The sequence below is a fragment of the Panulirus ornatus genome, chromosome 19, assembly GCF_036320965.1.
Source record: "Panulirus ornatus isolate Po-2019 chromosome 19, ASM3632096v1, whole genome shotgun sequence".
In the NCBI taxonomy this organism is placed as follows: Eukaryota; Metazoa; Arthropoda; class Malacostraca; order Decapoda; family Palinuridae; genus Panulirus; species Panulirus ornatus.
This window is the reverse complement of record NC_092242.1, coordinates 54,634,862-54,648,628: the sequence shown is the minus strand read 5'-3', so window position 1 is coordinate 54,648,628 and position 13,767 is coordinate 54,634,862. Positions and strand designations below refer to the sequence as shown.

The window sequence follows — 13,767 nt, the reverse complement described above, 5'->3', positions numbered from 1 at the left end:
AGCAATTTTTCCATAAAAAATCTATTTCAGTAACATTCATTACAATTCTACACAAGTGATTCCACCATACAGCCAAAAGTAAAAATTTCTTAATCGGTGTGAATTTCACTCAAGACTTCTGCCACATGTCAAAAATCTTATGATAGTTGGTTTGCCATTCTAATATTTCCCATTCCACTGACCTTATGAAATGTCCATCTTTATCATTTAACACATCTATATTTGATATGCCACTGCCCTCTTTAGAGCAGGATGATATATAATGCAAATTTCCTTTATGCATCCCTCTGCTGGCATAACTCTAAACATTTCCATGTTTACAACTCTTGTAAATATGTACTCTAAATCACTCTTTCCAACTCATTAATATCCATTTAGTCATCCTCTTAATGCCTTTCTTTGCATATGCCCAACATAACTAGCCTTCACTTTCACCATCATTCCATTCTCTCTTCCAATATGCATTTTAACACTCAATATATGCATTCCTCTCAGCTCCATTTCACATCTCCACAGGCTGCAGTCAATATTGTCTATCTTATATATTTCTTTCGTACTATTCGCCATTTCCCGCATTAGCGAGGTAGCGTTAAGAACAGAGGACTGGGCCTTTGAGGGAATATCCTCACCTGGCCCCCTTCTCTGTTCCTTTTTTTGGAAAATTAAAAAATATATATATATATATATCTTTTTTTCTTTCTTTCAAACTATTCGCCATTTCCCGCATTAGCGAGGTAGCGTTAAGAACAGAGGACTGGGCCTTTGAGGGAATACCCTCACCTGGCCCAATTCTCTGTTCCCTCTTTTGGAAAATTAAAAAAAAAAAACCGAGAGGGGAGGATTTCCAGCCCCCCGCTCCCTCCCCTTTTAGTTGCCTTCTACGACACGCAGGGAATACGTGGGAAGTATTCTTAATACCCTATCCCCTATATATATATATATATATATATATATATATATATATATATATATATATAAATAAATAAGATAAATAAATAATGAATATATATATATTATCCCTGGGGATAGGGGAGAAAGAATACATCCCACGTATTCCCTGCGTGTCGTAGAAGGCGACTAAAAGGGGAGGGAGCGGGTGGCTGGAAATCCTCCCCTATCATTTTTTTTTTAATTTTCCAAAAGAACGAACAGAGAAGGGGGCCAGGTGAGGATATTCCCTCTAAGGCCCAGTCCTCTGTTCTTAACGCTACCTCGCTAATGCGGGAAATGGCAAATAGTATGAAAAAAAATATATACATATATATATACATATATATATATATATATATATATATATATATATATGGGGATAGGGGATTAAGAATACTTCCCACGTATTCCCTGCGTGTCGTAGAAGGCGACTAAAAGGGGAGGGAGCGGGGGGCTGGAAATCCTCCCCTCTCTTTTTTTTTTAAATTTTCCAAAAGAAGGAACGGAGGGGGCCGGGTGGGAATATTCCGAAGGGGGCCCGGTCCTCTGTTCCTAGCGCTACCTCGCTAACGTGGGAAATGGCGAATAGTTTAAAAAAAAAAAAAAAAAAAAAATATATATATATATATATATATTTATATATATACTTCCAACGTATTCCCTGCGTTTCGTAGAAGGTGACTAAAAGGGGAGGGAGCAGGGGGCTGGAAATCCTCCCCTCTTGTTTTTTTTTTAATTTTCCAAAAGAAGGAACAGAGAAGGGGGCCAGGTGAGGATATTCCCTCAGAGGCCCAGTCCTCTATTCTTAACGCTACCTTGCTAACGCGGGAAATGGCGAATAGTTTGAAAGAAAAAAAGAAGAGGTGAAAAAGAGGGCAAATGAGAGTTGGGGTGAGAGAGTATCATTAAATTTTAGGGAGAATAAAAAGATGTTCTGGAAGGAGGTAAATAAAGTGTGTAAGACAAGGGAGCAAATGGGAACTTCAGTGAAGGGGGCTAATAGGGAGGTGATAACAAGTAGTGGTGATGTGAGAAGGAGATGGAGTGAGTATTTTGAAGGTTTGTTGAATGTGTTTGATGATAGAGTGGCAGATATAGGGTGTTTTGGTCGAGGTGGTGTGCAAAGTGAGAGGGTTAGGAAAAATGATTTGGTAAACAGAGAAGAGGTAGTAAAAGCTTTGCGGAAGATGAAAGCCGGAAAGGCAGCAGGTTTGGATGGTATTGCAGTGGAATTTATTAAAAAAGGGGGTGACTGTAACATTGACTGGTTGGTAAGGTTATTTAATGTATGTATGATTCATGGTGAGGTGCCTGAGGATTGGCGGAATGCGTGCATAGTGCCATTGTACAGAGGCAAAGGGGATAAGAGTGAGTGCTCAAACTACAGAGGTATAAGTTTGTTGAGTATTCCTGGTAAATTGTATGGAAGGTATTGATTGAGAGGGTGAAGGCATGTACAGAGCATCAGATTGGGGAAGAGCAGTGTGGTTTCAGAAGTGGTAGAGGATGTGTGGATCAGGTGTTTGCTTTGGAGAATGTATGTGAGAAATACTTAGAAAAGCTAATGGATTTGTATGTAGCATTTATGGATCTGGAGAAGGCATATGATAGAGTTGATAGAGATGCTCTGTGGAAGGTACTAAGAATATATGGTGTGGGAGGCAAGTTGTTAGAAGCAGTGAAAAGTTTTTATCGAGGATGTAAGGCATGTGTACGTGTAGGAAGAGAAGAAAGTGATTGGTTCTCAGTGAATGTAGGTTTGCGGCAGGGGTGTGTGATGTCTCCATGGTTGTTTAATTTGTTTATGGATGGGGTTGTTAGGGAGGTAATGCAAGAGTTTTGGAAAGAGAGGCAAGTATGAAGTCTTGGGGATGAGAGAGCTTGGGAAGTGAGTCAGTTGTTGTTCGCTGATGATACTGCGCTGGTGGGTGATTCATGTGAGAAACTGCAGAAGCTGGTGACTGAGTTTGGTAAAGTGTGTGAAAGAAGAAAGTCAAGAGTAAATGTGAATAAGAACAAGGTTATTAGGTACAGTACTGTGGGTTGAGGGTCAAGTCAATTGGGAGGTAAGTTTGAATGGAGAAAATCTGGAGGAAGTAAAGTGTTATAGATATCTGGGAGTGGATCTGGCAGCGGATGGAACCATGGAAGCGGAAGTGAATCATGGGGGGGGGGATCCTGGGAGCCTTGAAGAATATGTGGAAATCGAGAACAATATCACCGAAAGCAAAAATGGGAATGTTTGAAGGAATAGTGGTTCCAACAATGTTGTATCGTTGCGAGGCGTGGGCTATGGATAGAGTTGTGTGCAGGAGGGTGGATGTGCTGGAAATGAGATGTTTGAGGACAATATGTGGTGTGAGGTGGTTTGATTGAGTAAGTAATGTAAGGGTAAGAGAGATGTGTGGAAATAAAAAGAGCGTGGTTGAGAGAGCAGAAGAGGGTGTTTTGAAATGGTTTGGGCACATGGAGAGAATGAGTGAGGAAAGATTGACCAAGAGGATATATGTGTCAGAGGTGGAGGGAACGAGAAGTAGGAGACCAAATTGGAGGTGGAAAGATGGAGTGAAAAAGATTTTGAGTGATCGGGGCCTGAACATGCAGGACGGTGAAAGGCGGGCAAGGAATAAAGTGAATTGGATCGATGTGGTATACCGGGGTCGACGTGCTGTCAATGGATTGAATCAGGGCATGTGAAGCGTCTGGGGTAAACCATGGAAAGTTCTGTGGGGCCTGGATGTGGAAAGGGAGCTAAGGTTTTGGGCTTTATTGCATGACAGCTAGAGACTGAGTGTGAACGAATGGAGCCTTTGTTGTCTTTTCCTAGCGCTACCTCGGGTTGAGAGAGCAGAAGAGGGTGTTTTGAAATGGTTTGGGCACATGGAGAGAATGAGTGAGGAAAGATTGACCAAGAGGATATATGTGTCGGAGGTGGAGGGAACGAGAAGTGGGAGACCAAATTGGAGGTGGAAAGATGGAGTGAAAAAGATTTTGAGTGATCGGGGCCTGAACATGCAGAAGGGTGAAAGGCGGGCAAGGAATAGAGTGAATTGGATCGATGTGGTATACCGGGGTCGACGTGCTGTCAATGGATTGAATCAGGGCATGTGAAGCGTCTGGGGTAAACCATGGAAAGTTCTGTGGGGCCTGGATTTGGAAAGGGAGCTAAGGTTTTGGGCATTATTGCATGACAGCTAGAGACTGAGTGTGAACGAATGGGGCCTTTGTTGTCTTTTCCTAGCGCTACCTCGCACACATGGGGGAGGGGGATGTTATTCCATGTGTGGCGAGGTGGCGATGGGAATGAATAAAGGCAGACAGTGTGAATTGTGTGCATGTGTATATATGTATGTGTCTGTGTGTGTATATATATGTGTACATTGAGATGTATGCGTATGTATATTTGCGTGTGTGGACGTGTATGTATATACATGTGTATGGGGGTGGGTTGGGCCATTTCTTTCGTCTGTTTCCTTGCGCTGCCTCGCAAATGCGGGAGACACCGACAAAGCAAAATATATAAATAAATAAATAAATATCTCCTAGACATTTCACATGCTCTGGTATACCACATCGTTCGAATTCACTCTATTCTCTGTCCACCTTTCACCCTCCTGTATGTTCAGGCCCTGATCGCTCAAAATCTTTTTCACTCCATCCTTCCACCTCCAATTTGGTCTCCTGCTTCTCCTTCTTCCCTCCACCTCTGACACATATATCCTCTTTGTCACTCTTTTCTCACTCATTCTCTCCTTGTGTCCAAACCACTTCAATACACCCTTTTCTGCTCTCTCTACCTCACCCTTTTTATTACCACACATCTCTCTTACCCTTTCATTACTTACTCAGTCAAACCACCTCACACCACATATTGACCTCAAACATTTCATTTTTCCAACACATCCACCCTCCTTTGCAAACCCTATCTATATCCCATGCCTCGCAGCCATATAACATTGTTGAAACCACCATTCCTTCAAACATACCCATTTTTGCTCTCCGAGATACCGTTCTTGCCTTCCACACATTCTTCCACACTCCCAGAACTTTTGCTCCCTTCCCCACCCTGTGACTCACTTCAGCATCCATGATTCCATCCGCTGCTAAGTCCAATCTCAGATATCTAAAACACTTCACTTCCTCCAGTTTTTCTTCATTCAAACTTACCTCCCAGTTAACCTGACCCTTTGGGGGGAATTCATGTGGTATTTATAACCGGTGTTAAAACCTTTTATCCTGACTAATATAGCATGGTAGACTATGAACAACATACAGATATAAATGTTCTTGAGGTTTGCTTGTCTTGCCTCGACAAGTTTTGGTTTCCCTCTTCCAAATTCCCAGTTAGTAGGCACCCCTTGAACTATCCACCAACTCCCTGTTATGCAGTTGAGTTTCTTATGCACTAGACTTCTTAACTAAGGGTTTTTGTATGGATTTCCTGTATAGACTTCTTAATTGAGGGATTTTAAATGGATTTCCTGTATAGACTTCTTAATTGAGGGTTTTTGTATGGATCTCCTATATTATGTGTTTTGTCCCTTGGACATAAGGATAGTTGGGATGATCTTTATTTGCATTTGCTTGCTCCTGCTTTTATTGCAAAGTTATTTTTCTTGTTTATATTTCATGGTCATGGCTTGATATAATTCAAAGCAGTTTAAGCATCTGTGGTTACTAAAGTTCTTCCATGAGTGTTTGAATTCAGCACACAGTGTGCACCATATAATCTCGGTTTGGAATAGTATTTTGTAGAGCATTGTACAACTGCACAGCAGTTATAGCATATTTTCTGAGGAATAAATTGTTTTAGTTCATTTCTGTGCCTGTTAAATATGCAGATGGAATATTTTCAGGCACTGTTAGTAGGCTTTTGTGGCAATATCTAAATGGATTTTGTATGCATTAGATTTCCCAAATAGAGCTCTTGTATCAGTAAAGAGAACCAATCTTGACATTACTTCATATCTTATTTAATGCACTCTAGGTCATAATCTTGTGGTACTCTGATGTTCATAAAGATGATAGATTCCTAATGCCTCATTTCTGGAGGGCAATAGACACAGTCAAATTCATTTTCATTTGTTGAATGATGTCAGATTTAAACAGTTCACCATATGACTTGTTATCCATATTATTGTCACCAAAGTCTGGGCTTAAAGCAAGCAGCTTTTGTTGATGTTAACAACCAAAATATTTTTGAAAGCAAGGAAAATTGAAAGCCCAACTTTTTTTCCCCTAAATCGTTGTCAATTGTTGCTATCTTAATATTTTCAATTCATCTTTATCCTTTTTATTTCTATCACAAGAAGAAAAGTGTACCTATTGTGGCATAGGTGCCCCCTATCTTGGTCTGTGCCAGCAGGAAAATGTTTGGAACTAGTGTGCCCTTCTCTGCCATGACTGTAATTTTCAAAATTTACCTAAGTTGTGTACCTCCATATAGATTATAATGGCAAATAATCAAATACCAAGCAGGGCAGTTTAGGGCCTAAGGTCAAAGCAGGTAGTATGGAAGGTGGAGAGGGATCCTAAAGCTGTTACTGTAGCACCAAGGGGCACGTGATGGAGCAAAGGTTGTCACAACTGTTCACCAGCATGGCTTAAGCGAGGGCCTTCCACAACTTAATCTTTTTTAATAGGTTGGTTTGAAGGGAAAAGAAGGGGTCACAGGAGAGGGTACAATTGAGGTAAGGATGACAGGTCTAGAGGGCAAAAATGAATCATGCAGGTTTTACTGAGGTTTGTGGATGGTTTACTGGATTGAATTTTTGGTGCCTTATCTATAAATATACCCCATGCAGACTGGGTGTGTGTATGTAATGTTATTACTTGTTAGTTTGGTAAGAAAATTAGCTTAGCTCTACTAAATACATTGATAGATAAGTGGAGCCTCTCCCAATACTTAATCGAACAATATCAGGTTTGTTTTCCCTAATTCATCCCTTGAACTTCAGATCTTCTCCACTTAACATAAATCCCTTTGCATTTATACATACTATACTGTCAGAAACATGTCAGCATGAGCTGCACTGTTTGAAGTGTCACAGAATGAGCCTATGCCAGCAAAAAACATATTATGCTGCTTGACTCTTCATTGCTGGGTTGCTTAATGCAACCATAACTTCTTGCTCAACAGTTATATGTATGATAAATTATCTGGTCATTTTTAACTAAACACCAAAAACTAATGATTGATAAACTGTTTCCTTTTCTTGGCCTTTCGTAATAATCAAAAGAAGGCATATAACTCTCACTTTGAAAGCAGAATGGAGAGTCCAGTGTTTTGAAAGGGACTTGCAAAAATATATTGCATGATCCATGTATGAATTATTACTCACTAATAAGAAACATGAGATCCAGACAACATTAGTATTACATATTTGAATGTATTAAGCTGCTTGATGCTTCATAGAAGACACTGTACAGCCAAAAAAATAGCATGCGCAGGTCTTCTGTTTGTGTCATGTGTCTCTCCTTACCATTATGCATCTTACTAGTCTGATATAAACCATGTTTCCATGTAAACTACTCTTTGATCAGTAGGTATGCATGCACCAGTTCACTCAGAGCACCAAGAAGGCAGATCTCATCTTGACATAAGTATTCCCTGATATGTATGTATGTATAGTATCATCAGTATTATCATTATTATTATAAAACCCCAAGGGCCCCATCTTCAAAGGTTCCTGCAGCTTTAAGGCAATGCAGTAATCAATAGCAGGGAAAGGACGTATTTTTCTGGAGTGGTAAATTATTCAACAAGATTGTGCTCTAATGATACAACTTCAATGAAAGTGACTTTTCACTCATGGCATAACCTCAAGCAGGAGTCCAGCTATGCCATATCATCAGTATATATAATAAAGCATCTATAATGAATAGTAATCAACAAGCCATGTTTCTTTATTGGTCATTGTCAATGATCAGAGAAAAATGCTCACAATGTTTACTCCAAAATTAGCATGTTTGGTCTAATGTTGACCTTATCCTTTTGGTAAGAAAATTAATGAAGTTGTATCAACTGTTAGAATTACAGTATATCACAAATATTAGCAGTATAAACATAGGATATTGGTATCCAAGAGAATAATGAGCCAGCTCACAGAAAAAGCAAACTTATTCATGAAAATGTTTAGCCTTGACCAGAGCCAAGGCCTTCCTCACCAATTCAATGACAAACTTTTGGTTTTAAAAGCTGATTAGGGGACTGACAGCATGACATTATGGTTCAAGCATGGGGTATTGCTTTAGCATGTGATTAGAGTTGAGTTTTTGATTTTTGATCAGTTTCTGCACACACACTGATGGACACATTTCAGTGCATTAAGCATGACTGGTTTATTTTGTCAGAAGATTGCTTATCTCACCAATGTCAGCCATGTGGCTTCAACAGCTTTATAAGAGAACTACATCAGTCAGGAGCAAGTGTGGGATTAATGTAAACAAATACTGCAATTGATAAAAAATCGGTATTCTTTTAAAGCCTACGTAAAAGCAATTTTCTTACCAGCAACATCATGTATAACTTTAAAATGGATTGGTGAAATGTATCTCTTAATCCAGTGAACCTTCAGAACAGTATAAAAAACATTTAGATCAAGCTCTTACGATAAAAAAAAACAGCAATTTCACTTTGATATGTGATACAGACCATGATGCTCATGAAAGATGAGGGTAATACAAAAGAATAAAGGTACCAAGTATCAACATGAAATTTACCTGGAACAAAGGAGAGGTGAACATTCCTCAATAATTTGAGACCCTCTTTCTTAAGGCACTTAAGAGCCTCAAGGTACTGAATGCCAACACATTTCATGTCCTGAGTCCCACGACCATAAATGTCCCCTTTCTCATCTTTGTAAGCACTGAATGGATCATACTTCCAGTATTCCTGAAAATTAATATCATATTAAAGTTAAAACTCAATCACAGTTTATTTTTGCACTCTTTTTTACACAATCAGAGCATGAAAATGTGTAAAATATTCCTTGAATTCTTCCACTACATACCAATTCCACATCCTTGTGCTGGAGGATATAACATTAAGAACTGAATCATTAGCTGGAGAACTCTGTACTAGACATCACATGAATGTAGCAGTTGCCACAAACATTTGATTATAGAAATCTGTGAAAATGTAAGAGGAAATTAATAAAAACAGAGTAAGGTGTGTGCCTCACAGTTTCATGAAAGCTGCGGCAGGCATCAGGGGATGAGGTCTCGTAGAGTTATCACAGAGATATCATAACAGCCATCATCACCATTTTCTTAAGGATGTTGAAACAGATCATCATGTGGTGTACAACATAAATACACAGAAGAATTAGCACATGGATGAATAGGAATCTCTTGTAAATTTCAATAGTCTGTTTACCTGGCCTCAGCTATGCTTTAAAAGAACTCATAATTGATGAGACTCTGAAGCAGAGTGAATAACAACATTGAGCTGCAGTGCATGGAAGTGAGATATATGTGGTGGATATGTCTCAAGGAAGTAACATGTATTTACCTATTTCTATTTACTTAATTTTACTGTACAGGGATATGTTGCACACTTGTGGGGACCTCAGTCCTTAACAGAAGAGAATGCTGGGAGTCATACACCTTTGGCTGCCATTTCTGAATCTGAATTTTTACCATTTAAAGCACCATGAATTGAGTATCCCTTGCAGGATACCTGCCTACTGAAAAGAATACCCTTTTGATGCACAAAGGATTTTTCTCTTCCTTAGTTTGAAAAAAAAAATTGTTTTTATCTTATGAATTAAAAGGTGCACAAAGATATAAAAACTGTTACATTTTCTTATGAGTGAAGACAATGGTTCTTAGTTTGGGGAAATATGCAAAAAATTCAATTGATTTATGTATTATTAGATAAAGGGCACAAAAGTTATGAAAACCATTATTGTTTCTCAGGGAGTCGGAGTTAAGTATTACTTGTTTATGAAGATTACATTATTTACGAGATTGGTCAATCCTAGGTGCAGGTGGTGCAAGCATAGTGAGGATATGGCAGTAGGTGCCACAAACATGTGAGAATCCCTACAAAATGTGTGCAACTGCCCACTGTGGTCAGTAACAGGTTACCAAGGCCTTCAAGCAGCTCCATTACTCATCCTTTGTTAGAACTGCCATCTATGGCCAGCCAACCAAGCCCATAATGCAGACTGAATTCAACCTCTGGTGAAAATTTAAGTTTGAAGACTGACATTCATAGCATCCAGCTATAAACTGACATCCACATAAGCAAAGGTTTTCAATAAAATCTTGCTTGAAACAATAACTCTGAATATGAAAAATCTTTTCTCTTTAAAATTTCATCATTCATAATCATCTTGTATATCCATAATAATGCACAAGCTCCCCAATTCACTACCAATTTTTTTCTAAACACTGAAATTTTATGTCTAATACGTTTTATCCTGAAAAATCTGTACAGTATCTTGTATGTTGAGCTCAGAATTTCATTCTACCCTGTTACTTCCATTAGGTAGTTTTACATTCTTATAATGTTTCTATTGAAATAAAGGTGGTTGTAGTGAACTCCTGGATATTATTAAAATTGAAAAATAAAAGCCAGAGTTCGGTATTTGTTTAACAAAAAAGAAAAATATGCCAAAAATCATTTGTCAACTTGGTAGAATTTTACATTTGACTCATTATCTTTACTGAAAGATAGGGAATGGGATTGAAAAGAAATTCAGCATCTGTCAAGGGTAAGTGAAAGAAAACATCTCTTATACACACCGGATAGACAGGCACTACATCTGTGTGGGAATTAAGAAGAAGTGAAGGCAAACTAGGATCTTCCCCCTGCAGACTCATCAACACAATGGGTTTTCCTGACACACATTCCACCACCTGGAAATCAGCCCCAAGATCCTCTGCTTGTTTCTTCAGGAATTTGGTGCAGGAAGCTGAAAAAAAAATTTACATTAGTAATTTAACTCACATATATATTTCTATATTTATTTATTATACTTAGTCGCTGTCTCCCGTGTTAGCGAGGTAGCGCAAGGAAACAGATGAAAGAATAGCCCAACCCACCCACATACACATGTATATACATAAATGCCCACACACGCACATATACATACATACCTATACATTTCAGTGTATACATACATATACATATCCATACTTGCTGCCTTCATCCATTCCTGCCACCACACATGAAATGGCACCCCCTCCCCCAACGTGCGCACGAGATAGCACTAGAAAAAGACATCAAAGGCCACATTTGTTCACACTCAGTCTCTAGCTGTCATGTGTGTATTTTTTTTTTTTTTTTTTTTTTTATACTTTGTCGCTGTCTCCCGCGTTTGCGAGGTAGCGCAATGTGTGTATATATATACTTATATTATTTACTTGATTATTATACTTTGTCGCTGTCTCCCACCTTAGAGAGGTAGTGCAAGGAAACAGATGAAAGAATGGCCCAACCCACCCAAATACACATGTATGTACATACATGCCCACACACGCACATATACATATGCATACCTATACATTTCAATATATAGATACATATACATACACAGACAAATGCATATACATACACAGACAGATACATATATACACACATACATATTCATACTTGCTGCCCTCAGCCATTCCCGTCACCACCCTGCCCCACATGAAATGGCATCCCCCTACCCCCATACGCACGCGGGGTAGTGCTAGGAAAAAAACAACAAAGGCCACATTCGTTCACACTGCCTCTAGCTGTCCTGTGTAATGCACCGAAACCACAGCTCCCTTTCCCCAGACACTTCACATGCCCTGGTTCGATCCAGTGACAGCACATCGACCCTGGTATACCACATCATTCCAATTCACTCTATTCCTTGCACGCCATTCACCCTTCTGCATGTTCAAGCCCCGATTGCTCAAAATCTTTTTCACTCCATCCTTCTACCTCCAGTTTGGTCTCCCACTTCTCCTCGTTCCCTCCACCTCTGACACATATATCCTTTTTGTCAATCTTTCCTCACTCATTCTCTCCATGTGACCAAACCATTTCAAAACACCCTCTTCTGCTCTCTCAACTACACTCTTTTTATTACCACACATCTCTCTTACTCTATTATTACTTACTCGATCAAACCACCTCACACCACATATTGTCCTCAAACATCTCATTTCCAGCACATCCACCCTCCTCCGCACAACTCTATCTACAGCCCACGCCTCGCAACCATATAACATTGTTGGAAACACTATTCCTTCAAACATACCCATTTTTGCTTTCCGAGATAATGTTAATTTCCACACATTCTTCAACGCTCCCAGAACTTTCGCCCCCTCCCCCACCATATGATTCTCTTCCACTTCCATGGGTCCATCCGCTGCCAAATCCACTCCCAGATAACACTTCACTTCCTCCAGTTTTTCTCCATTCAAACTTACCTCCCAACTGACTTCTCCCTTAACCCTACTGTACCTAATAACCTTGCTCTTATTCACATTTACTCTCAGCTTTCTTCTTTCACACACTTTGCCAAACTCAGTCACCAGCTTCTGCAGTTTCTCACAAGAATCAGCCACCAGCGCTGTATCATCAGTGAACAACAACTGACTCACTTCCCAAGCTCTCTCATCCACAACAGACTGCATACTTGCCCTTCTTTCCAAAACTCTTGCATTCACCCTCCTAACAACCCCATCCATAAAGAAATTAAACAACCATGGAGACATCGCGCATCCCTGCCGCAAACCAACATTCACTGAGAACCAATCACTTTCCTCTCTTCCTACACGTACACATGCCTTACATCCTCGATAAAACTTTTCACTGCTTCTAACAACTTGCCTCTCACACCATATATTCTTGATACCTTCCACAGAGCATCTCTATCAACTCTATCATATTCCTTCTCCAGATCCTGGGGATAGGGGAGAAAGAATATTTCCCACATATTCCCTGCCCGTCATAGAAGGTGACTAAAAGGGGAGGGAGCAGGGGGCTGGAAATCCTCCCCTCTCATTTAATTTTCCAAAAGAAGGAATAGAGAATGGGGCCAAGTGAGGATATTCCTTCTAAGGCTCAGTCCTCTGTTCTTAACAGGAATAGAGTGAATTGGAGCGATGTGGTATACCAGGGCTGACGTGCTGTCAGTGGATTGAATCAAGGCATGTGAAGCGTCTGGGGTAAACCATGGAAAGCTGTGTAGGTATGTATATTTGCATGTGTGGACGTATGTATATACATGTGTATGGGGGGGGGGCATTTCTTTCGTCTGTTTCCTTGCGCTACCTCGCAAACGCGGGAGACAGCGACAAAGTATAAAAAAAAAAAAAAAAAAAAAAAAATAAATATTTATGTTCATTCTTGCCTTCATCCATATCCGGTGCCACCCCGACCCACAGATAACAGCATCATCACCCCTATGTCAGTGAGGTAGCGCCAAGTAAACAGACAAAAATAAAAGCCATATTTGTTCACAGTCTCTAGCTGTCATGTGTAATGCATTGAGACCAAAGCTCCCTATCCCCTTCTTGTATATCTTCTAAAAGATGGAACAGAGGAAGAAGCTAAGTGAGGAATGCTCACTCTCCTCAAAGGTTCAGGATTGGATGTCTGAATATGCGTGGATGTAAGAAAGAAAAAAGGATGTGAAGAAAAAGAGTTAGCATATATGAGGAAAGGAACCTGGCTGTTCTGGCAGTTAGGGGAAAAAACCCTCAAGGGTAAAGATGAAGAAGGGTTTGGGAATGTCTTAGGATTAAAGTCAAGGGTTGGTGTGAGAGCAAGAGCTAAGGAAGTGATAGCAATAATGATCAAGAAGGAGTTGTGTAAATGTGTGAAAGTGTAGGGAAGTGAGCTATCCATTA

At 39.8% G+C, this 13,767-nt stretch overlaps 2 protein-coding genes across 4 annotated transcripts in view; one reads left to right on the top strand and one right to left on the bottom strand.

The window, feature by feature from the left end:
* LOC139755511 (E3 ubiquitin-protein ligase MARCHF5-like) overlaps positions 1–13,767 on the top strand; it is a 111,179-nt gene that overhangs the window by 30,604 nt on the left and 66,808 nt on the right. The window lies entirely within an intron of this gene.
* The window catches only part of LOC139755509 (aminoacylase-1-like), a 43,111-nt gene that overhangs the window by 26,913 nt on the left and 2,431 nt on the right, over positions 1–13,767 (bottom strand). For all 3 annotated transcript variants that reach the window (XM_071673880.1, XM_071673881.1, XM_071673882.1), the window contains exons 2-3: positions 10,681–10,850; positions 8,653–8,824 (exon numbers count right to left, since the gene is read on the bottom strand). In XM_071673880.1, coding sequence (XP_071529981.1) covers positions 8,653–8,824; positions 10,681–10,850 — 342 coding nt within the window. The remainder of the gene's footprint in view (positions 1–8,652; positions 8,825–10,680; positions 10,851–13,767) is intronic.